Source organism: Neofelis nebulosa, chromosome 16 (genome assembly GCF_028018385.1).
Source record: "Neofelis nebulosa isolate mNeoNeb1 chromosome 16, mNeoNeb1.pri, whole genome shotgun sequence".
Classification (NCBI taxonomy): Eukaryota; Metazoa; Chordata; class Mammalia; order Carnivora; family Felidae; genus Neofelis; species Neofelis nebulosa.
In genome coordinates, this window is record NC_080797.1 from 14947394 (window position 1) to 14972542 (window position 25149).

General features: G+C 63.0%; 1 protein-coding gene across 1 annotated transcript in view; it reads right to left on the minus strand.

Moving 5' to 3' along the window:
• Positions 1–1612: 1612 nt before the first annotated feature.
• The window catches only part of RPTOR (regulatory associated protein of MTOR complex 1), a 207455-nt gene continuing 183918 nt past the window's right edge, over positions 1613–25149 (minus strand). Inside the window, exons 24-33 of the mRNA XM_058704930.1 lie at positions 23754–23859; positions 21304–21418; positions 19678–19802; positions 17584–17688; positions 8313–8419; positions 6867–6994; positions 5442–5528; positions 4547–4663; positions 4100–4229; positions 1613–3399 (exon numbers count right to left, since the gene is read on the minus strand). Of these exons, the coding sequence (XP_058560913.1) occupies positions 3331–3399; positions 4100–4229; positions 4547–4663; positions 5442–5528; positions 6867–6994; positions 8313–8419; positions 17584–17688; positions 19678–19802; positions 21304–21418; positions 23754–23859 (1089 nt within the window). The 3' untranslated portion in view covers positions 1613–3330. The remainder of the gene's footprint in view (positions 3400–4099; positions 4230–4546; positions 4664–5441; positions 5529–6866; positions 6995–8312; positions 8420–17583; positions 17689–19677; positions 19803–21303; positions 21419–23753; positions 23860–25149) is intronic.

Below are 25149 nucleotides of genomic sequence, written 5' to 3' on the forward strand. Positions count from 1 at the left end.
CGTGTCCTACTCTGGGAGCCGTGACTCCAGGCCATGGCGGCCAAAGGGATGTTGCAGATCGCGGTGAGGCCGGGCAGCAGTCGCCCGTGACTTGGGGAGACTGTCACCCAGGGCCCTTAAAAGTGGAAGAGGGGACAGGGTCAGCGTCAGAGCCATGTGACACAAGAAGTTTCTGGAGCCAGGGACCCAGGCAGATCCCGGAAGCTGGGAAAGCCGGGAAAATGGAACGTCCCCAGGTTCCTCCGGAAGGAGCCTTGCTCACCCCTTGGTTTTAGCCCCGGGAGGCGCCTGGGCCCCCCCAGACCCGAGTAGTGCTTGCGCTTCCGGCGGCACAGGGGTGGTGGTCTGCTGCAGCAGCCACAGGGGGCCAGCACAGGGGTGTCACCAATCTGGGGACCCACAGTACTGTTTCCAAGACCTGGCCCCTTCCTTTCCCATGTGCCCCTTGCGGCAGGCCACCTCGGCTGCCCCGAGAACCCTGCCCAGAGCCTCCTGAGCCCACTCCTGCCTTCGCTGGTGCCGGGGCCCCTGCGCTGCTATGGTGCGGACGTTCCTTCCAGAACAAGGACCCACACAGAACCCCCCCGGAGCCCCTCACCTCGGCAGAACCAACCAGTGCTTAGCGGGCGGTGACTTCTCCAGGAAGACCCTCAGCGGGCAGTGATGGTGATCTTGCGTCTCGGGAGTCACGTGGCCCCTCGTGCGTGCGGGCCGCAGCAGGGCTGGTGGCTCTGCCAGCCGCGGGGGGTGACGTGAGTGCACAGGCACGTCCCTCGCTGCACCCCGCGCACCCATCGTCCCCATCGTTCCCCCTTTTGGGGCTGGTGCGCGAAGCTCACTAGGACCTTAGATGCACCCCAGCCCCACGCAGCCCCGCCCCCTTGGTGGAGTGAAGGTCAAGAGGCCTTAGGGTCAGGATGCCTGAGTTGGGTCCTTCCTCAGTTCCTGCCCCCACCCAATGGGCGTGGCTTTGGTGAGTTACTTAATTCTTGGGCCCCCACTTGCTGTCCCCAGGGGGTGACAAGAGCCTGTCCCTAATTGGTGTCCAGGAGGCCAGACCCGTGAGGTGTGAGGTAGATTGAATGTCGGGAACCACTTGCTCCCACTCGCTCTGTAGCCCTGCTGACTCGCTTCTTCAGGGACACCCGCCCCCAGGATCCAGGCCCCCACGTGGTGGGCCGTGCCATCGCGGGGGTGGGGGGGGGCGCAGGCCCAGGCCCGGGGAAGGACACACTGTGTCCGCCTCCGGCCGCAGGGCGGCGAGTTGTGTCGTTTAACCACGGCGGCAGGAAGGGGCAGCGGGCGCCCCTGTGGGCCTGGACTCGTCCCCCTCCGAGCAGAGTGGCTCTTCCCGCGCGCAGGCGGGAGCCCACTCGCGGGGCCGCTCTGAGAGGAGCTGAGGCACCGGCGGGGCCGAGCCAAGGGGGAGAGGCCCCGCCCCACCGCGCAGACCCCACCCCCGCCCCAGGCCCCGCCCCCTCCCGAGACGCCCGCCCCCCGCAGGCCCCGCCCCCTCCCGAGCCAGCCCGCCCCCCCCCCCCCCCCGCGCCCCCGGACGGCCGGCCCCAGCCCCGCCCCCCCCCCCCCCCCCCAAGCCACAAGGCCGCAGCGGTCACCTCTGCACTTGTTTATTGTCATGAACAGTTGTCGTTTGCTCTTTCACTCCGCAATTCTCATTTGGTAAAATAAATAGAGATAAACGAACTTTCAGGGCGTGCTCCGTGGAGCCCCGGTTAACTCCATGATTGGATTTTCGCTTCAGACCCGGGATGGCCCAGCGGGCCGCGGCGCGGCGGTTCCGAGAGGGGGCACAGGAGGCCCCGCCCGGCGGCGTGCAGTCCCCTGCACCACATCCACCCGGGGGGTCAGCTGCCGGGCGCGGACCCTGTCCCGGAGCGGGCTCCCGGGGCACACCGGCATCCCGCGGCCGCAGAGCCCGGGCAGCGCCGTCCCCGGAAGGCGCCCCTGGGTAGGGCACCTAAACTTCGTCACCGCTGGGACGCACATTCCCGTTATGGCCTCTTATTGGCAGAATTAGTTAAGCCAGCTCACTGCTCTATCTGAATAATCTTGATTCCCAAGGAAAAACGGAAAAAATGCTTTTCAGAATATCATCATTGTGGTTTTGTTTTACAAGCGCTGTTTGTAATCGCTTAGCACGTTTTCTGTTGTCCTTCTTGGGGCTAAACCGTCCCCGTGGCTCCGAGGTTGTGCCCGGATACGGGCAGACACACACGCACACCTGTGTGCGGACATGCGCAGATGCCCTGCCACGTGCTAACGCAATCTCCAAGCAACTTTTCTGCTTTACTCCCTGCAGGACGTGAACTTCGGTCGCACCAGCAAGTGGCGGCAAAGACGGTCCACGGTTCACCCACAGGCACCGGGGTCCCGGCTGCCTCCGCCCACGTGCAGGCATGTGATGCACCAGGCGAGGAGGCCGCGGGGCCACACAAGTGCTACTCTGTGTTGGTTCCAGTGTGGAGACCACGGGCCCTGCACATGCATGTACACCCGTATGGGGAGGCCACAGGCCTGAGCGGCTGTCACTGCACCTGCCTGGGGAACAGCAGCACTTGAGAGAGGCAGGCCCTGTGGCCTAAGGGTGGCGGCCAAATCGCCAAGGACTGGCCACACATGTCGAAAGCCACAGGCCCCTCCTGCTAGCGGGTCTGTGGTGATTGGGGCTTGTGCAGGGAAGGTGGGCTGTGTGGGGGAGGGGCAGCGCCGGCCCTCCTACGGTCTGGCCTCGAAGGGCCCCCGTGGGCAAGGACTGGCGGTTGGCAGGAGGCTTGGGCTGTCTCCTTCCGTGCGTGTGGGCTCTGTCTCTTGAATCTCCCGCCTCTCCCAGCCCGCTTGGAAACCCCCCAGGAGCGCGTGTGCAGAAAACGGGCCGGCTAGCTTGCAGCCAGGGGAATGCGGCCCAGGCTGGCTCACGGCCAGGCGGCAACCCAGAGACCTACGTGAGCCCCAGCGCTGCCCCGTCCGCCAGGGTGGCTGAGCCCTGGGGAACGGCTTCTGTCTCGGAGCTTTCGTGGAGCCAGTGCTCGGGTCCCTCGCCAAGTAGAACGAGTGTGTTTCCCTTTAAAAACCTCAGAAGCAAAACAGGACGGGAAGGGTGCTGGGACGTTTGCGGCTGTCCCCGGGCTGTCACACGGCAGGACTCTACCAGAGCCCCCTTCCCTGGGCTCCTGGGCGTGACAGCGACCACAGACGCACAGACAGACAGCGAGGGGCCTCCCGGAGCCCTCGGCAGCAGGTCAGGACCAGCGTGGAGGGTGGCGCGGCGGGTCCACTATGTACATGGAGGCCTGGCAGGAGGGGCGCCCGCTATCTGGCCCGCTTCTCCACCGAGTACACGGAGATGTAGTAGTCGTTGCTGCCCACGGCCAGGTGAGGCTGTGGAGGAGAGCAGGGCAGGTGAGCGGGCGGGCGCCATGGGCCTTCTTCGCCCCCACCCCACCGCGGCTCTCAGCATGGGCCCCGCAACCCGAAGCAGGGACTCCCGGGCTCCCCACGGCTCCCCGCGGGGACGGTTCCGGGGACCAGAGCCCCGCACCTCATGAGGGCTGCTGGCAGAAACCACAGACTAGGGGAGCGATCGTAAGGGATGGGGGTGCGTCACAGATCTGGGCTGCTCCTCCCTGAGAAGCACAGGCCGGGCGGGGTGCCCCGGCCCCCCCCTCACTGCAAGGTTTCTCCGGGGCTGGTGTCAGTGCAGGGGCCAAAGGTGATGGGAAGGGCAGGGCGGTCTCCTGTGCGTGTAGCCCACAGTTCCCTGCTTGATGGGGGAACCCGGTGCTGCTAATGGAGGCAGTTTGGGGGCCACGACGCCCCGAGACCCTAGGACCCAAGAAGATCTGGTTTCGTGCCATTCTCAGACACGGGGAGGGGGAGGCCTGGGGCGCCCTGCGGGCTGACTGTGGGGCGGGGCCAGGCTGTAGCCCCACCTGCCTGTCCCGAGTTCCCCCGTCCCTCCCGTGTAGCCTCCAGTCCCCATGCCCCCCTGCTATTCCTGCAGGACCCTCCGTATTGCCCTGTGTCCCTGCGTCCCCCGACCCCTCCCACGGCGCCCCCGGCCCTGTGTGCAGATACAGACCCAGTGCGGGTGGAAGGCCAGGCAGCTGATGGCCCCGACGCGCTGGCCCATAAACCCGTCGTAGTATTTGATGTTGTTGATGAGCTCCCCGTTCCCGCTGTAGATGGCCGTGAACTGGTTCATGGAGCCGCTGCACACAAGAGGGTCTGGCGTTAGCCTTCCGGCTGGGGTGGTGGCCCAGAGGCGAGGCAGAGGCGGGGCTCAGTGCCGGTGGGGAGGTGGCCCTCTCTCTTCCTACATCGGCCCCGTCCCAGACACGGGGCTGACCTGCCCGCCATCACCCAGGCACGAAGGGCCCCACAATTATGTGGCTCCAGTGTGCTCTCCTTCCCAGGCAAGAGGGGGCATAGCGCCTGCTATTTACACGGAGGCCCGAGGCTGACTTTGGGTGCTCTGAGATGGTCTGGGCGGGAAAGGGCCCTCATCTTCTCTTAGCTTGGCACCTACCAGGCGATCAGGTTTGCCTGGGGGTGGATGTCGAGGGCCGTGAGCCCCTTCACGATCTGAAGGACGTTCACAGACTCCGGCATCCGAGGGTCGAAGAAGCGCACGTCTCCGTTGACACTGTTGGCAAAGGGTCACTCCGGTGAGGCCGGGGCGGGCCAGCCCCCGAGGCAGAGCACACGCCACCCCCCCCCCCCCCCCCCCGCCCCCAGACTCCTCTCCGCGGCCACAAAGGGCCCTGCCTCGAAGGCAGGAAGTAGCAGTAAGTGAAGACACGGGGGAGGATGTGAGTTATTGGTTTCATTTCTAGTCCCGGAGATTAGATTCTGTGCAGCCGGGGATGCGGTTACAGGACGGGGAGGGGGGGAGGCCGGGAGGCCGCACGTCACCCCTGGAGGCCGCCTTTCCTGCCCTTGGTCTCTGGTGGGCGTCGTTCTAAGAGCGATGTTCTGTTTTTATATTACAAACAAGGGAAACAGCATTTCTTTGAAGAAATGGTGTCTTTGTGGCAGTAAATTACATTTTGTTGTCCCTTAACAGGCACATAAATATTCGCTGCTCTCAGTACAGGATTTAGCGGGCAGCAGAAACGGATTTATGGGTAGCCGATGACTCGACGCGGATATCCCGCAGCCAAGGGCTGGCAGGTGCCCGCCCCTCTCCCTCGCACACCCCGCAAGCCTCCAGCGAGCAGGCCTCCCGCTGCCAGTGGGAGGACCCGGGTGTCCCTGCCCTCCCGCTGCCCCTGACCTTTCTGGCCAGTCCCGGAGTGGAGGTTAATCACTGCCCTCACATGCCATCCTTTCCCGGCTGTTTAAACACCGTGGGCATATTTTAAACGGAGGAGAAAACAATGTTTGCACAGCAGAATGTCTCATAAATATTCCCTGCTCATTACCTCACGCTCATGATGTGGCCCTCGGGGTGCTTCTGGAGGTAGGCCTTCACCACCCAGGCCGTGTGCTCCCGGTACGTCATGACGCGGCTGGAGGGAGGACGATGGGGTCAGAGCCCGGGCGGCCGCCTAGGCCAGGGAGGGGGCTGCCGGCAGGGGTGGGGAGGGGGGCAGCGGTGCCCGTTCACTGCCCGCTGCAGGACAGGAGCGGGAGCTGAGAAGCCAAGGGCGCGACTTCATTTGGAGCAGAGAGAAACCGCGGGTTTATTCACGGCTGTCAGGATCTGCCGTGCGCCGGGGTCAGGCGCCCGCACCCACCATTCACCGTGATGTCGGGACGCGGTCGGGCCCCCCCCCCCACCCCCCCGGGACCACAGCACGGCTGCCCTGGAGGTCCCCGGACAGGGCACCACGCTGAGCACTGGCCACCCCGAGACTCTGGGGGTCGGGAATGAGGACCCCAACTGAGAAGCTACTGAAACACAGCCCTAGTGGGCAGGACGCACAGGGCTCACAGCGAGCCCCAGGTCACAGGTGTGGTGCGCAGATGGCCCCGGGTCACCGGCCTCAGCGGCAGGGCCACTCCACGACCCTCGGCTCTTTTGGGGCCAATTTGCCAGTTTAGTGCCTGCCCGGTAGCTGTTTAACACGACGGCCTGACAGAGGTGTGACTCACATGCCCCCTTCGAAAGCGCACAGTTAGTGGGTTTGGGGTGGTCACTTTGGCCGCCCCCGCCCACGATGGCTGCTTCCTGCAGTGGTGCCCGTTCTCCGGGGGACCCTCTGCAGAGGTGCCGCTGAGCCTCGGGTCTGTGCCGGGAGGCCCCGCCTGACGTGGCCCGGCTCGCCCCAGTACCCGCCTCTGCGGCAAACGGCCCGCCCGGTGGCTGGTCTCACGGGGCTCCCCTGGCCCCGCGGCCACGCACCTGCCCACCTGCCGCCACTCCGTCACCCCTGGAGGCCGGCCCAGGTTTTGGGGGCAGGGTGGGTGTGAATAAGCACATCGTGCCGGGGTCCCCAGGAGACTGTGCTGCCGTTTGCCAGCCGTGGGGCTCGGGCGAGTGACTGCCACCTGTACCTCAGCTCCTGCCCACCAGCCCGGCCCGACCCGGCCCTCGGCCTGGGGCTGAGTGGCGGTCCCTGGGGCAGTCACGACCACGCAGGTGGCTCAGTGCTGCACGGTGCCCTTGTGGACGCTCCCTGACAGTCTCCCTGGCCACGCACCTCACGCAGGAGGGAAACCGAGCTCACGGAGGACAGGGCCTTGCCAGGCCCCCTCCCCGCTGATTTCCTACTCTGCGTGCCATCGGAATGTGGCCCTGTGGGCTTGGGGTGGGGGGGCTCGTTCCGGGCCCAGAAGGGCGGCGGCAGTGTGCCCACATCGTCTGGGGGTGCTGGTGAGGGGGTGGGGGGTGGGGGCCGGATTACCATTCACTGAGTGCCATCCTCCGGTCGTAAACGCGGATGGAGCCGTCACCGAGGCCAGCCACGATGAGGGAGCGGTGGGAGTCGCAGGACAGGCTTGTCACGCAGCTGTCAGCGCCCGTGGGGATGTCCTGGAGCCAAGCACAGGGACCGCGGTGAGCCCACCTGCGGCAGCCCGGCGCGCCATGTCCTCCCGGAGTCAGGGGCCCCCGCCGCCTCCTCCAGCGGGGAAGCCAGCGAAGGCCCACGGAGCCCGAGGGACTGGTGGGGGACCCGGGCTGAGCCAGGCCCACACCCATCCGAGAGCCGGTCCCCAGCCGCACACACAACTCCGGGAACGGCTCTCGGGGCCAAGCTTTCGGGTGTCTCCCTCTTTCCTAGGGCGGAAGCACGTTTTGGTAGAAAGGGATCCTCCGAATCAGCTGGGGAAAGGGCCCCGGGAGCTCTGCCTCCTCGCCTCTCCTCCCGGCAGCTGTAAATGCTAGAAAAGGCCAGGGGGTGACGAATGCTCGGCAGGAAAGAGCGGGAGACAAAAGGCCGCACAAGAGGGAAAGTGCTCTCCCGTTGTTGGAGGTCTGATGCCAGTGGGCACACGGGAGGGAAATCCGACACGTACGGGACTGGAATCTGATCCAAGGCAACAAGACACCGGACGAGACACACCCAGGTGGCTGAAGACGTGTTCTGGGGGCGCAGACTCCTGAGTAAGGGTTGTGAGCATGGGGAGGGCGGTGAGGGGGTCCATGCTGCAACAGGAGGGCCGCAGGGGCCCCGGGAAGTAAGTGTGACAAAAGCCAACTGTGCCATCGCAGGACCCGGGCACCGGACAGACAGAGGTCATCTCTACCGGGTGACCCCCTGGCAGGGACCAACGACGTGGCAGGGCCTCACGGCGGCTCTCTGTCCCTAGCCCGCCCTCCGAGGGCCTGGCGGGAGGCCCAGGGCCGGGCCGGGGAGGCCGGGAGGACAGAGCTCCGGGCCTCAAGCCACAGCCGGCACCGCTGCCCAAAGTATCAGTGGCCCCGAGCTGTTTGTGGCCCTTTGCCCCCTGGCCTCTCCGCCAGGATGTCTCGGTCAAAACCAATTCACTACTCGCTCTGTTGATTAAAACGGGAAATAAAAGATGCCTTAAGAAGCACACAGTCGAATAATTCATCGTTCCAATTTAAAATGCTTTCCCCCTGCTGCTTTCTGATATTCCCTAATTTGCATGGGTAAAATAATATTTGGAAGTAATTAGGACCAGCAGAGGCTTAATCACGCTGCCAGGCAGGGTCAGGGTGTCACAGTGGACGTGCATCAAGAGGCAATTAGCCTCTGAAGGCTTGGAGGCGGGCCGCACTGCCTCCCCGCTGGGAGCTGGGACCCCCGTTCCTGCCCCTCTGTGAGGAGGGCCTGTCTGGGGGGGCGGGGCGGGGCTGGGGGGCGGGGCGGGGGGGCTGTGGTCACCTGCACTTTCATCTCGCGGTCCGTGTCCCAGATTCGGACGATCCGCACGTCCCCCGAGCTCATGAGGAGGCCAGTCTCCTGCTCCCAGTCTACCACCATCCCGGCTCCTGGAGAGACAGAATGTTCCGGTGTCACCGCGGGAGCCTGTCCCAGGCAGCCCCCTGGCACCAAGGACAGCCACGGCCGGGTCCCCGACCCCACGAGAACTCCAGGCCCCGAGTCTGGGTCGGGCAGCAGTTGGGAGCCCTCTCCAGATCCCCGCTGGGCTCAGGCATCTGCCTGAGGGACAGCGCAGTCCGAGGACCGTTTGTCTAAGCTGTCCGTCCCAAAGCTTCAGAGCGGGCGCGGAGGCGCTTCTCTCGACCCCGTCAAAGCTCACGGACGCAGCTTCTTGGGGTCGAGCAGACCGGGCCGCGTGTGAGGCCCATGCTGGGACTGCAGTGTTCCTCAAGTTGGCACCTAAACGTCACGGGGGGGACCCCAGTTAAAACAAGGTTACATTTTAAACATACAGAAGAGAACACGACAGAAATCCCTGACCCAGCCCCCAGATCTAGTGGTTGAGGCTCTCTGCCGTTTCGCCCTTTTGAAAAGAAGAATAGATGAGAGAGTATAAAAAGAAGCATAAATAAGATTTCAGACACAGTGTGAGCCTCACTCGCCCACTCTGATGCTGAACCGTCCCAGGTCGAGGGCATCTCCCCGAGCCGGGCTCCGTGCGACCCCCACCCAGGTGCACCTGTCCACGAACTAGGACAGTTTCCATCAATGCCACCAACTTCACAAGGGGTATGTTTCCTAGCGACCTCGCTTTCCTGTAATGTTCTCTGTAGAGGACTTATCCCACCCTGTATGTAGGGGTCTGGTTAACTCATTTAACGGTTTGTTTCGCTCTTCCCTGATTCTGGAGACCACGGCTCGAGCGACGACGTCTTCCGCACCCGTGTGCTCGGGAGGGTGGCACCCAGGCAGGGGTGCGGCTCCCGTCCTGGGGTTCACTGCCCCCAGCCATGGCCACATCTGCAGCGTCCGTGGACACTGAAGTTGCCCCATATCCCGCGGTCGCTGGTGTTGGCGGTATTCCTCCTCACTGGACCGCGTGTGCTGTGATGACACGTATCGTGACGCCAGTGTCTTGTTCTGTCACTTATGAGGTAACTTTGTGTTCTTTTGGTCACACGGGAGTCTGACGTCACGTTTGTCAAACTCATTTCTGTGGCGCTGTGGCCCCTTCCTCCCCCGGGAGCCCCGTTCTCCCCGCTCTCAGGCTGGACGACCTAACTCCTCCTTCCTTTCCGCTGCATCTGTTTAGGGTGGTGGACCTCCCGCCAGGCCCCGATGACCCTTTCAAACCCCAACCCTGCTGTGTGCGCACAGGGCTCCCCACCAGGTACCCCCCCCCCCCCCGGCAGTGCTGGGAGGGGGAGCCGGGCCCAGACCTCGGACAGACTTATGACCACAGACAATGTGGCTCAGCTGTGGAAATCTTGTAAGTGCCATGGGCTTGTGAAAGAATCTGCATGGAGAGATGGAACTTGTGGGCACGGAGTTTCCTTCTGGGGGGGTGAGAATGTTCTGGAACTAGATGGATGGTGGTTGCACGTGATGACTGCACTAAATGCCACAGAATTGAACACTTCAAAATGGTTAATTTTCTGTTATGTGAATTTCATCTAAATAATAGTTTTAGAAAAGGAAAGAAAAAGAAGAAAAAAGGAAAAGGCAAGCGGGACACCCCTACCCGGCTCCAGCTTTTGCTCTCCTTGACCAGACGGTCACCTGTCTGTACGCGGAGGCAGGGCCCCTGGGCCCTCCTGCCGGGGTGGTCCACATGCATCATTACTCAAACTCGGCTGTAACCATTCAGGAGCCAGTTCAGAGGCCCTGAGAGGCGCCGTGGGCCAGCACCCACTGGCACTCCCAGGCGGCCCTGGGAGGGCCGCTGGTGGCCGACCGACGTGGCCTGCCTCACCAGTGTCCCAGGAACCGTTCCTGCCACGGGCCAGGGTAGGGAGGGAAACGGACCCTGTCCACCTGTGGGCCTCCTCTCTGGAGTCCCTCACATAATGGGGACCGGATGTCCTCATCCAGTGGAGACGCCAGCCTCACGTGATGAAGGTCGGATGGCCGTGCACAACAGGGAGGGACGGCCGGGCAGCAGATAACTTCGCACGGAGGGAGATGGACGAAACAGGACTCAAAAGGAAGCTGGTTCACGGCCCTGAAGACCCACGTCTAAATGCGGCTGGACAGTCAGGTGTGGTGTGAGAGAGTGGAGAGGTTGGACGGGCACAAATGGGTCACAGGAGGGAAGGCCTGCCTGTCTTCGTCCAATAGACAACAACATGCCTTCACGCAGCAAGCCTCTGCACGTCCCTGGGACCGACGAGCTGGCAGACCCAGCAATCACACGACGTGGACGCAGCCTTTCAGTGGGAGACACGCAGATGGGGCAGGAGGGCCGGCCCGGGGGAGGCCACGTGACGGGTTCTCCCAGCAGCGGCTCTTCTGACCCAGGCCAATTTGACGCCCACTCCCTTCGTGTGATTCTGAGCTCACTGGCATGGGGGCCCCTGGCTGCCGCCGTCCCCACATGGGAGGGACACTGCCACACTGATGGACAGCTGCGTCGCGCCTCAGTGACGAGCTGTCAGTGCCAACGACAGGGCAGTCGGTCTGGGGACCATCCTCGGAAGGGGCCACCCCCCCAGAAGGGATCACCCTTGGAAGGGAGAACCCTCAACCCTCGGAAGGGACCAACTTCTGGAGGGCACTGCCCTGGGGAGGGACCACCCTGGGGGGGGGACTATTCTCTGGACGAGACCCACTGGGCATCACACCGCACTGACAGGCACATTTTCTTCTCATGACACAAGGATCATCTGCACTCCTGGCCGTGCCTGGGCCATTCCAGGACAAAATCCACGGACCAGGCGGCTTGAACAAGACACTGATTTCTCCGAGTCCTGGAGGCTGGACGTCTGAGGTCAGGGCGCGGGCAGGGTCGGGTCTGGCTGGCAGACAGCAACATTCTCGCATGTCCTCATGTGGCAAGGAGAAAGATGGGGTGTCTCTTCTTACAAGAGCACTGACCCCATCATGGCCCAACCACCGTGACCTCATCAAGCCATGATCACTCCCAAAGGCCCCCTTCTCATCCCATCATGTTGGGGATTAGGGCTTCAGGGAGTGGATTTTGGAGGCCATGCACATTTCTGAGGACAACGACTTCCCCTGGTTTGATCGGCGGTAACACTGAGCCATGTGTACGAGCCCACACGCCCCTAGAACCCTTTGTTGCATGGCCGGAGCGGGAGGTGATGTAGGGGTGACGTCAGCCAACACAGGTGTGTGTGACCGCCCCTCCTGGGGAGTCCGCATGGGAGTCTGCACCCCTCCTGGGGAGTCCGCACCTGAGGGCACCCAGGACTGGCCCCGTGCACACCTACACTCAGGCCCCCAGGTCGACGTAGGCCCCGGGTTTTCTGCAACGGCTCCAGCTATAAGAAGCATTCTTTGTAAAATTTGGAAAATGAAAAGTAACTTGCTTTGTATAGACTCTGTAAGGCTTTTTAAAGAATACGCAAATTCACACGTCCAAAAGCTTGTGGTCGGACCACAAGCCCTGGGCCTTTAGCCGGTAGGCCGTGGCCTTCGGGGAGGGGCGGGGGGAGTACGAGCTGGGTTGGTGCCCCGCCGCCTCTGTGCCCACCTGAAAGCCCAGCTCCCGGCCTCTACCAATGACAGAGCTTAGAGAGTCTGATTACTAGGTTTCCCTCCTGACAGGGGACACGCATCTGGCCGTGTCACAGCCGCGGAGGCTCACAGGCTCCCTGATCCGTGGACCCGCGGGGTGGCCGCTGCTGTGACAGAGAGCACACTGCCTGTGCTTGCAGACGTCCTTGGCCGTCCACCTGGCGCTCTGTGCCAGCCCCGCCGGGCACTGAGAAGCAGTGTAATGAGCGCGTAGGCCAGATGGCATCTGGAACATGGTGCCCGTGCCTCAGCACCATGATCTGGGGCCACGTGGACAGGCGGAGAGGGTCTGGGGTGGGGTGGGCGAACCCAAGGACTGGAGGCCAGAGTCGCAGCTCCCTGCACGGGGAGAGAGAAACGGGCTTGCTCTGTGTCGTTCTGGACGCAGGCCCGGGCTCGAGTGAGGGGGCAGCGGGCAGCTTGCTTCCCGGGCACGTTCTTCCCGGTGGACCCCACGAGTCTGAAGATCTTGCCCTGACTCAGCTGCCTCTCCGAAGACGCCCTCGGATACGTCGCCTGGGTGCCGACACCATGGGCCTCGCATTTCCGTCCGGCCCGGCGGCTCCGGGCGGGGCGTCCGCTCGGCCCCCCGAGGGCTCTCACCGCGAGGAGAGGATGTGGATCTCGTGAGCTCTGGTTCCTGTTCAACTCTAGCCTCTGAAGGCCAAGCAGGTTCCGGTTGAAACTAGCTGGGAGCGCGTGGGGCAGCCAGCAGACTGGAAACCCGTGCGCGTGCTGCAGACGGCGGGGTTTTCCCGAGCGCCGGGCACCGCGTCCGGCAGGCAGATCCTTGCATGTGCAGACGAATCTGACCTCGGGTAGGATGTGCAAGTGCCTGGAAGGTGGTAACAGTCATATTCTCTGAACCTGTGACCCTGAGACACATTTCACAGAGGGACAGCCCTGGATGCGGAGCTCCCACTGCCGAGAAAGCCACCGCCCCTCCTCAACGCGGGTTTCCTGACCTGAAAACCAGGCACCGGGCAGTCCTGCTCCAGAGGCACCGGAGAGGGTAACGACGGGACAGTTGCACAGGGTGCCTTGTACGCGGGTGCCCGGGGACCTCGGCCAGCCTGCAGGGGGCACATCTTTCCACCGTCCTGGCTGTGGTGAAGGACCTAAGCTCAGGTTGGTTTGGTGACTTTCACAGAGCAAACGAGGGAAGCGAGGCAGAGTAAGGACCCCCAGTGAGGCCCACCCTGTATTACGGTCTGGTTCTTTCTGCGCTGCCAGGCTGACCCTGATGGACACCAGGGAAACAGAAAAAGGCTTATCTGACAACTCGGTTATTTCCTCTCTTTTAAACGGACAGAGTGTCATCGAAATTGGCCTCTGAGACACGGAAGACGGCCAAGCCTCTTGCTGCACATCCAGCTTGCCCCAAGGACGCTTCCTGAGCACTGGCCAGGAGGGGCCCTGGACCCCAGGCGTGGCACACTCTGGTCCCAGAGAAGTGGGAGCAGCCCGGGAGAGGGCACCTGGCCACCGTGTGGAGCGACAGGACGCCTCACCCGTGCGGATTGAGGGGGGAGCCCAGCCCAGGACCAGCAGCTGCGCGAGGGCTCTGGGGTCCTCAAGGCTTCTCTCAAGGCCGGGACAAAGCAGGTGCGTCAGCACGCACAGCCAGAGAGACCTCTGTGGTGGGTTTTGCACGAAAACAAAACCCAAAAGGATAGGCGTGCAGAGGCCCCAGGGCAAGGGGCCAGTCCTCCGGGCACAGGCGAGAAGCACAGCCCTGTGGCAAGGGGGTCCCCACTCTCCCCGCGGGACACAGGTGCGGAGCCCCCCTCTGGGGTCAGGCCCCCTCTATGGCCCCACGAGCACCTCTTAGACATCGCCGGGTTCAGAGACGCGGGTCGGGCAGCAGAAAACTGGGCTCAGGAAACGCTGCTCAGGAGCAAATGATTTCACCTAAACTTACGTTTCTGATCTGGAAAATGGGCCAAGACCACGTGAGAGCTGCTCTAGGGGTGGGAGAAGATAGGGACATGTTCCCCATCGGTCAGGCTGGCAAGCCACCCTGTCTGAGAAGGGAGCGGGGGGCCTCCAGGCCGATGCACCCTCCAGCCCGCACAGCCTCACGCACAGTGGGGCTGTCACTGGCCCCCTCACGTCTGCCTCCTGCACCGAGGGGGCTGCCCTTCCAGATTCTAGATCCGCCTGTGGTTTCTGGAGGAACAGGGGCCGCCGTCAGCATCCGTTCCCGCACACGCCGAGCGCAGGCTGGCCAGCAGCTCCGGAAGCGGCCGGCGCGAGGCTGCTCTGCCGTCACTGTCCTGGCTTTCGTGGTCCTCGTCCTGCTTGCTTCCTGGCCGCTCCCAGCGGATGAATGTTAAGAGCGAACCAAAGACCCCGGACTCGCGTCAGCGTTCACACACGCCAGGCTGGACGGCGTGTTCTTGGCTCTCTGGGGCTGCCGAGGTACAGACAAGCCCGGGCCCTGTCCTGTCCCGGGCTCCGTCCCGCGGCACCGACCCCGAATGACAACGAAGCAGCTGGAAGCGACCAGACCAGGTGCCGTCCGGCCCCTCGTCTGCTCCCAGCCCCCAGCCGTGGAAGGCGGTCCTGAGGCTTTCAGAGAAAGCGACCCTGCCGTTTCCCTGAGAAGCTCGAGTACTCTTTCCCAAAGAGCAGAAGCCTGTCTCCTGCTCCGGTTTTTCCTTTCCGGATCTTACACGCAGGGAACGTGTTACCAAAACAGCTCTTCACAGAACGCTGAACTGTAAGTCCGTTAGATCTGAAGGGACTTCTTGTTCTTAGGGCCTCAGCCCCCAGCGGCCCCAGACCCACCGCCTCGTCTGTCCTCCTGCGGAGGACGGCACCAGACCTTGCAAAGGGCTTCCGGGCACAGGCCGGGAGGCAGGCTCCTTTCCGCCTGACTCTGTAAATCACAGGTCTGGAATCTGCGCTGCCCGGACTCCCGAGGCCCCGTCTCCTCACAAGGTTCCCAAACGGTCAAATTAAGAGAGAAAAATGACTCGTTTAGAGCGTCACACATTTTATGTTTGCTAACCCAGTTTTACAGTTGTGTATCCAAGGGCAGCTGCGTGTGGGTGTTTTGGTAACCATTAAACTTATATGTGGATTTTTCAGATGGAAATAGATGCTATAACAAACTTGTATTAAATTCTGGAAATGATTACTTTTCAAAAGTTTAGGTGGAAAAACCAATCTTGATCTGGAACGACTTCTCTGCTCTCATGAAACGTCCTTAAATAAAGCCCACAGGATGGAGTCCCTGCCTTCGGGGTCAGGGGGCCCAGGAGGTGAAACCATGAGGCCTCGGATCCGAGGGAGATTCCTCTCAACGGCTTTCCTTAAGATTTGGTCCCAGAGCCTTATGCAGCTACCTGACTCAACCCATGACCTCTGAGTGCTCGCTGGCTGGTGTTCTTTTGTTCGGGAGAGGATGTGTGGACAGGACGGATAAGCCCTAGCCCTAGCCCTCTGCTGGCCCCAAAGAGCGCCACGGGCCAGGCAACAAATGCCACCACGCGGACCACAGGGGCCAGGCGCCCGCCCCCCCGCCAGGGCGGTCACAGGCAAGAGTGAAGGCACTCACCTGCCTGCTTTGGCAGTCAAGATAGACTGGGGCCTTTCGGGCCAGACCTTCCAGGAGGCGAGGATGATGGGTTTGGGGTGAGGGTTAGTTGGCCAGCCAGAGCAGTGAACAGAGCCAAACCATCCAAAAGGTTTGGAAGAACACTCAAGTAGAAAGAAGCAGGAAGGGTGACAGGTGGGAGTGGCCAAGGCCAAGCGTGCCACGGTCCAGAGAAAAAAGGGCTGACCTCAACCAAAACGTGACCTGACAAGTGGGAAAACACAATTGCCAGGGTTTCTGGCCCCCAAAAAAGTCTCTCTCGAGGTGGAGAATCGGAAGGAGCTGAGGCACACCGTGAAGCCGGACTGACGAACTGTTGGAACCTCCAAGTGCCTGAGTGCCTGTAAACGCCGCCGTGACGTCCACCGTGGCCGGGCCAGGAGGGCTCCCGGTGTGGGGAAGGTGCTGTCGGTAGGACAGGGATGGGGCCGCGGGGAGCACGTAAGGGAGAGCCCGTCCCTGACTCCACGCCAGAACATGTGCACACGTGTGTGCACGCGTGAGCCAGAGGTGCCGTGAAGCTGAAGGCGCGCTGACCCTGCGCGTATCTCACAAGACTTTCCATCCTTAGTCACAGACTGAGGAACCAGACGGTGACCTGGCCACGGGATTCCAGCCGCGGACAGCTGCGTGAGGGACTTCCCGGCCAGCAGCTCTCCAGCCGCCTGGTCACACCAAGTCTCCTGGGCCTGCGGACAAGGGCCCCTCCTGTGCCCCACGTGCACGCGTGCTCAGAGGACGGGCCTCGCCCACCCGCTCCGGGGCGGACGGACACGGCGGGCCGGCACACCTCCTCCTGAACAGACAGCTTGCAGGGCCAGCGGGAGAACCACACGGGGTGGGCACACAGCTTTGAGAGCCGGGGAGAGGGGTTCGGGCCCTTGCCTGGACGGCCCCTGAGGGCCACAGCCAGAACTCTGAAGGGCCCTGCCTGGCGCTGCTGGGGGTGCCACGGGTGCACAAGAGTGGCTCTTGGCGTCCCCGTTCCTTCTCTCCCTTCTCTCCCTGGGGTCTCTCCCCCGGGAGCTCCCGGGTGGCTGCGGGCGGGAGATAAGCTTTTGCTCTAATCTGGGAACACTGAGGCAGAAGCGAGAGGCCCGGTGACACACAAGTGGCCGTGTTGGGCCTTGGCGGTGGTGGGGGGTGGGGGGTGATACGGATGACTGTTTTATTCCTCAGATAATTAAAACTCAGTGATGTTTTAAAGCAGTCCACAAGGAGACGTCGGCCCTGGAGCTGACGCTGGGTGGCCCCTCCCTCACGACGTCACCTCCCTGGGAAGCAACTCCCCAGGACGGGCGCTCTCACAGAGGGGAGAGGAGCCACACGGATGACCGGCCGTGAAGAGAACGGCCACACGACAACCGGACACAGACGGGGCCGTGTGGGAGCGGACACAGTCGCAGCCAGGCCGGACCGGGAGCACAGGGCAGGGGACTAAGCTGCTTTCACTGTCAGCTGAGCAGAGAGACCGTGGCCCCCGCGGCTTGGCGTCTCTGGGACCCAGCCGTGCCAGACGGTCCACGTGCCACGGCAGCACGGTGAGCCCCCGAGGGACCGGTGTGCGGGGGCAGCTGTGCCCCCCCACCCGGGCGAGCGTCCGCGGCCTCCGCCGTCCGGACAGACGTGCCCGCGTGCCACGGCGCTCGCCCCCCGAAGGGAGCTCGCCTGGGCATGGGGCACGGCCCCCAGGCCTTTCCCGCAGCGCCGGCTGCAAGCCCAGGACGAGGGTGCGGGCAGGTGCGCCCACAGCCGGTGAGCCCTTCGGGGGGCCGCGTCTCCTGACCTGCAAGTGCTCCAGGGCAGCCGGGGGAGAGCGGCGGCTCACAGCTGAGGCGGCCGGTGGGGAGCCACCGCCAGGGGGAGGCGGGCGGGCGGGCAGTGAGGGGCCGCGCCGCTCCCGGGAGCACCCACCTCTGGTGGTGGGCAGCATGTCCGAGAGCCCCTGCCAAGCGGTCACCATCTCTGGGTTCTTCTCCAAATCCGCAAAGTTCTTCCAGACTCTGATGGCGCCGTCATCTTGGGGAGAGAAGGGGGGGAGGTGAAAACGCAGGCCTGGCCTCCGGCACGCGGGAGGGAGCCCCCGCTGGGTGGCAGGAGACCACGCGGTCCCCTCGAGGCGGCCCGACACAGGAGCAGCGGGCCGGTCGCACGTTGGCGTCCTCAGACTCCCGTCTGGGCGCAGGGGGACCCGCCCCTACTTTCGACTCTGGCCCCAGGTGGCTCTCGTCCTTGCAGTGACTCACTCGCACCACGAAGCCAGACCTCCGGCCGAGCCCTCAGCTTGTGACCCCACGGGCTCCCTGCATCAGGAGGCGGGCGGGCCGCCCCTCCCTGCCCTGGACACTCAGCACGGGGTTCTGCGAGCCTGAGTGGTGTAAGCGTGAGGCTCCACTCGTGTCCCTACGCCCCACGCGGACCGCGCTCTCCGGACTCACCGGCCCCTCACGCGTGGCCTCAGAGGTGGCTCCCGCCTGGAGGATGACCACACGGGATGTCCGCTGACCCGTCCCCGCCCGCACCCACCCGTCGGCTCGTCCCGGCCCCGGTCTCCTTGACAGTGAACTTACCCTGCTCTGGAACCTAAGCCCTCGTGCTGCTTCTCTGCTGGAACCCCCTACTCCTGGGGACCCTCCCCAGCGCCCGCCGTGCTGGGGATCACTCCCCCCTCCTCCTCCTCCGCGGTGCTGAGAGGTGCTCAGTACGCCCCGTCCTGCAGCTTCCCGCACCACCGCCCCGCCCTTGTCCACCCCTTCACCCTGATGCCTGCGGCCGAGGGAACGGATCTGGATGGTGGCTCAACTTTGTGTGGTCCTGAGATGGCAATGCCTGGGGAGAGGCCACCAGCAGGACCCTTCCCCGTGGGTACATCATTCACAGTGGGGCCCAGGAACCCTCGGAAGGGAAGGGCGTTCCCAGTGCAGTCAGCTCAGCTATGTTGATGGCTCAGAAGCTCAGGCCCAACACAGGCCGGGCCAGAATGGGGACATGCCCAGGATAGCACAGGACAGGGCAGGCCCAAGCTCAGAGCAGAGAGGGACCAGACAAGAGTAGGCCCAGGACAGGACAGGGACAGACCCAGGACAGGACGGGGACAGACCCAGGACAGGACAGAGATAGGCCCAGGACAGAGAAAGACCAAGGATAGGACAGGACAGGGACAGATCTAGGGCAGGACAGGATGGGACAGGCCCAGGACAGGGACAGGATGGGGACAGGCCCAGGACAGGACGGGGACAGGCCCAGGACAGAGAAAGACCAAGGATAGGACAGGACAGGACAGGACGGGACAGGCCCAGGACAGGGACGGGACTGGGACAGGCTCAGGACAGGGAAAGACCTAGGATAGGACATGACAGGACAGAGACAGACCCAGGACAGGATGGGGACAGGACAGGGACAGGCCCAGGCCAGGCTGAGGACAGGACGGGGACAGACCGAGGTCAGGACTGGGGTAATGTGGGAAATAAGCCTGCATGTCGACCTTGGCCCCGTCTCGTGTGCCCCTTCTCCCTGCCCACCTGTCCCATCCTGGTCTGTCACCCCTGAAGAAGCACAGTTAGACCATCAGTGACCTCTCATTACCCAGAGACAGCGGAGTCCTGTCTTTAAACCGCTAAAGCAGACGCCTGTGGCCCAGGGTGGCGTCCTGGGAAGCCTGTTCCGGAGTGATGTGAAGTGACCCATTTCAGACCCCTCCACCTCACCTCCGAGGGCATCACGGGGGCCGGGGGGCCGGAGGCAGACAGCGCCTTTCCTGGTCAGGGGAGGTCCTGCCCAGAGCAGGAGACGGTCCCGGGACACCCCCGGCACTGGTCACCCTGCTTCCCCTGTTTGTGGGCGAAGCCCGTTCCCTCCAAAACCTCCCACGTCCTCGGTGACGGTGGCTGTTCCTGTGAGCAGTGCCCCTTGGCAGAAGAACAATCAGGATCAAAAAAGGCCGTGTATGAATGTGTGCTGGGGTCTCCACGCTGGGTGTAGGGACCTGGCCCCACAAAGCCCACTCACCTGTGGCCGTGAGCAGCAGCGAGCAGTCCTGGCCATTCAGGTACTCCATGGCGGTGACCCTGGTATACCGAGGGTTTCCGTTGTGGAAGTAATCCAGCTTCTCCCCTTTCTCCCAGTCCCAAAAACTTCGGGGAAGGAGAGAGGAAGAAGGTCAGTCGTCAGGGAGACGCAAACAAAATGCACAGGGCGATCGCCCCCCACCTGCCAGGGTGGCCACGACCAAAGCCACGAGAGCCACAAGCTCTGGCAGCGTGTGGACAAACAGCCCTAGCGCACGGCTGCCGGGGGCTGGCTCGGGGTGGGCACGGGGGCGCCCCGGGGCCTGGGGTCCCTCTGCTGGCCGTCCACCGAGAGGTCTGTCCACCCCGGTTCACGACCGCCAACGGGGGAAAGAAGCCGTGATGACGGGATGGACACAAGTCGACACAGAGGACTTGGCCGTGTGCCCGTAGACACAGAGCATGGGAACAACAGTGCTTATTTAATTATTAGGACGCACGACTGTCTACAGAGTCTTTAACGTTCTGCTTCTACCTTACAGGAAGTGCTAAAAACATAAACATACGGGTGGCTCGCAGTCGTTTAGAATCTGAGGTCCACTTCAGCTCCTTTGGTGTCAGATGTAAGCTGTTCCAGGACAGGTATCTAAAGACACCTGTCTCCCTTGTTATTTACTTTGTCGCTTCCTTTCGTAACAAAATTAAACCCAACAAACCATCAAGGTGGACTTAATCTTACGGTCTTGTCCTCCTCTAAGCTGTGTTGAAAGTAAACATATTTTTAAGAAATGAAAAAGAGAACCTGCCCTTAAGGACATATTGAAAAAAAACCCCAAAACTCGGGAAATGACCTGAGCGTCCCTTGCTGGATGGGGGAATAAAGCTGGCTCAGCCACACACCAGGTATCGCCCGGCCTGGACAAGGAGGGACGCTCTGACACCTGCCATAGTGTGCACAGCCCCAGGGCACAGGGCTCAGTGGAAGGACAGACCCGGGATAGGTGAGGTCCCCGGGGTCTCAAATCCAGAGACAGACAGCGGGACGGTGGGCGCCGGGGGGAGTGGGAGGGGGAGTTAGAGTCTAACGGGGGCGGAGTTTCAGATTTTCGAGACGGAAAGAGTTCTGGAGGCGGACGGCGGCGGTGGCCGCGCGGTGTGAACGCGCTTGGTGGCCCTGAACTGGGCACTTAAACCCGGTTAGGATGCTGAACTGTGCTGTGTGTATTTTACCACAATAAAGAAGAGGGGAAAAACAGAGGGAACAACACCCTGACCTCGCCCCCCACGAAGTGCGTACGTTCTCTGCGACGCAAGCGCAGCACTCACAGTAAATCGGGGCTGGCGTCTTGCGATCATGCGTCTCCACAGGCGGTACCGAGAGCGAACCCCTTGTGCGTCCCCGTCACACTGTGGCTCTGAGGAGCCCACGTGTGCTCTGGTGCCAGCACGAGAGGCTCCCGCCAGCCCGCGCACCTCTCCACCCCCCCCCCCCCCCCACCGTGTTCTCGAGCCCTGCCGCCCGCAGCACCCCAGAGGGCTCGCGGCTCCCGCGCCGGAAACACGGCACCGTCACCGGGGGGCTGGCCGTTACCGGCTGAGACACACGAGCCGCCTGTGCCCTGCGTACCAGATGCTGTCTTTATCAGCCACGGCCACACACGGCGTAAAGGGGTGGAACTTGACCACGGAGGGGACACCGGGGTTCCTGTTCAGAAATATCTGGTCGTCCAGTCTTGCGATACCTGCCCAAAGAGACACACAGCGATGGGCCTCGACGTGCAGAACCCGGGGGGTCGTGGCGCCTCCTGTCTGGGGACCTGGGGAGGCACAAGGGACACACAGGGCAAGCAAGGGTCGGACGAAGGCCTGGCTCCCTGACCGCAGGGTCCCCCCAGCACGAGTTTGCAGTCAGCGCTCGTCAGTTCGTGCGTGCAATGACGCCGTGCTCAGAGATGTGCAAGTTGGTGGTTTTCGAAGAAAGCAGGAAGGCCACCGTTTGTAACTCAGTTCCAGGTCGAAGCATCGGGCACACGGGCCACGGTCTTGGTGGCCTCTCAGGGGGGTGGTCCCTAACGGAACTACCCGGTTGAGGGACAGATCACCACTGACGACAGGGAGGTGAACAAGGGTGTGTGCACCGGGCCCCCAAAACCAGAACCAGGAAAGAAGCCGCCAGGAAGGGGCTTTGAAGGGGTCTCAGGAAAACAGTAAAAAGAGGCTAAAAGGACAAGAGATCAAGATAGGTTTAGGTGGGATTTTGGTGACTCATATGAGGTCGACCCAGGGCAGCCAAGGGACTTGGGGTCCCTGCAGCGTCGTCAGGCACCGGCCTGGCCCCTGGGAAACCCGGGGGGGCCATTAGTGCTGGCTTCACCCTGCCGTCTCCCCCCCCCCACCCCCCCGTTATAGCACCAACACGGAAAACCAGCCGGTGACAAGGACAGGGGCAAAGGGACACACGCCAAAAGGTCCCAGGGGCTCTGTCTGTGGCAGCAGTGTTACCCGCAGGGGCCCCGACCGCGAGTGGCCGGGAGACACCGGGAACACCGACTCCCGGGTCAGGGTGCATTGTGCGTTTGTGACAACGCTGGTCCTGCCAGCCGAGGTCACTGGGGGAGGCCGGGCACAGGCGTCGGGGGAACCACCTCATTAAGCTGCAGGCACCCCCTCTCTCAGGGGGGCACAGCCGCCTCTCAGAAGGGGCACTTTCCACTGGCGGCAGCCTCTGCGCGGGCACGTGAGTGGGGTCGCCCGTGTCCCTGTCTCTGGTGGCCGGGTCCACCGCACGGACCTCTCAGGGGCTGACGTGCCCGGCGACTGCGTCCGGGAGCCCCCCTCAGCTGTGTCTAACAAGGAGGCCTCCCCTTCCCACAAAGACCGGGAGAACCCGACCCGGGTTACAAAGACAGTCTTTTGTGTTCGTCAGGAAAGCCCAGCTCTTTCTCCAGAGCCCCTGGCCCTGTGTGTGGCTTCTCCATCGGGGCCAGTCTGCCTTCCGATGCCTAACTGCGGGAGGCGGACGCGGGTACAGGGAGTCCACTGTCCTGTAGAACGGGGGCCCTGCAGGACCGCAGATCTTCGAGAAAACAGCCTCCGATGCTGTAATTCCCAGAGTGCCGACGCTCTGGTGGCTGTTCTGTCCTCGGGAAGAAAGCCGTGGGGCGTGGGCCGGCCTGGCTGCACACGTCCGAGCGGTGACTGCCGGGCCAGCAGACGCCGAGGCCTAAACACTAGGCTGCTTTACATCTAGCCGCCGCCAGCCCCTCACGGAGGCAGCCTTATGAGGCAACTACGGCCCCAAGGCGTTTTACGGAGAGCGCTGCACACCGAGGCGGCCGCACGCCACAGTGGCTTTGGAGCGGCTGCGTGTGCTCAGGGACACGCGTGTCTGCGGGGACAGCCTGTCTCGTGGGCCCCACCCCCGGCTGTAAAGAGCGACCCTTGGCAACCGCCACCATTTTACAGGACGGAAAGGCAAGGCGGGATCAGTCCATCAACAGAAGGGCTGACAGCCCGCGATGTCCCGCTCTGTGCGGGGGCCTGGGCAGCGGGTCGGCCCGGCCGGCCCAGTGACTGGGGCCACGCTGGCTTCTCAGTAGAAGATGGAGGTGCACCCCACCTCTCTGTGCCCCCGAAGCCGCGGGGCTGGGAGAGCGGGAGGGTGGGGGTGGGGGTGGGGGTGGGGGAGGGGAGGGAGGCTGCCCGTCCAGCACCGGTGAGGCTGGGGGCCCGTAAACGGGGCCTCTCTGGGCAAGTCTGGTAAAAGGGTCGGTAAGGTGGGACTCAGATACAGCACCGGTTGACAGTGGGATTATTCCGGGACAGGAGGGGCCAGCTGGGCACAAGCAGCGCCTTGCGTGTGGCCTGTGTCCCAGACAGAGCTCGGGGCTCCTTCTGCCCTGGGGGTGGCAGGGCGCATAAGGCTCGCTCGCCTGAGAGGCCGGCGGAGGCTTCTCTTGGGAGAGAGTGGCCGAGCGCTCTGGGGGCTCCTGGGGGCCAGCCTGGAGGAGGGCCTGCACCCCGCCAGCCCCACCACGGGCCCTCAGAGGCGCCCCCCTCAGGAGGCGGGCGGCTTACCCTTCTGGATGAGCTGCCGCGCCTGCTGCCTGACGTGGGTGTTGCGGAGAAATCGCCACTCACGCTCCTTGCGGATCTGACTCTCCAGGTCGTGTTCCTCCGGGATCTTGAACGATAAAAACACCAAGTGAGGCTCGCGAGTAAGTCACAGGCATCCTGTCTGCGCCTCGTGGACCCCGCATTGCTCACAGACGGGAGGTTCGCGGCCACCCCGCGTCCAGCACGCCTTCCCAGCTGCCTCTGCTCACCTCCCGGGTCTCGGCACATCTCGGCGACTTTCACGGTACCTCACGCTTTTCATCACTGGTACGTTTGTTACGGTGATCTGTGGCGCTGACGCCTCTGACGGCCCAGGTGACGGTCAGCATGTTTTAGTAGGGAGGTATTGTCTTAAACGTTTTTATCTGTTTATTTATTAGCATTATTTTTAATGTGTTTTTATTTTTGAGAGCGTGCGGATGCGCACGAGCAGGGGAGGGGCAGACAGAGGGAGAGAGAGGATCAGAAGCGGGCTGTGAGCTGTCAGCACAGAGCCTGATACGGGGCTCGAGCTCACCAATTGTGAGATCATGACCTGAACCGAAGTCAGGTGTTCAACTGAGCCACCCAGGCGCTCCTTTTTATTTATTTTTGAGAGAAAGAGACAGAGAGAGAGGAAGAGAGAATCCCAGTGAGGCTCTGAGCCATCAGTACAAAGCCTGACGCGGGGCTCGAACTCGCGAACTGTGAGATCATGAACCGAGTTCACTGAGCCGCTCGGGCATCCCTGAAGTATTTTTGAATTCAGGTCCCTACGCTGTTTCCTCAGCCACGGTGCTATCACACGACCGGCGGACTGCAGCGTAGGGCAGTGACTTACGCGCTCTGGGGAACCAAAACATGCGTGGACTCACTTTACTGTGGCTCTGGACCCAAACCTGCAGTGTGTCCGAGGTCATGACCAGAAAGAAAGGACCCTGTTCCCGAACGAGGAAACTGGGTTCTGCAGCCTGGCCAGGGCGCCCCAGCCCAGCTGGCTGGCACAAGAGGGTGGCAGACAGGAGTGCCTGGCCTCCCCCCCAAGGGGGAGCTGCCCGCTCTGCAGGCCGCTGGGTCTAGAGGATGAGAGGGCCCCCTGGGGAGGGCAGGGAGCGGCACAGACTCAGGGGACGCCTCAACCCCTGAGGCCATGTGCTGTCCTGCTCCTAGGAGCCCCTGACACGGGGCAGCAGGGCAGCCTCTGCCAAGGCAGACAAGGAGCTTCAGGGACAAGGAGCTGGCGGGATTCGGCCTGAGCCGAGGGGGCCGGAGGCCGACGCCGCACACACTGAAAAGGCAAAATCAGAAAAAGGTGGGCCATGCCCAGGGACTTTTGCCTTTATCCCTCCTCTTGTGCCAGAGAAGTGGGGCATCGCAC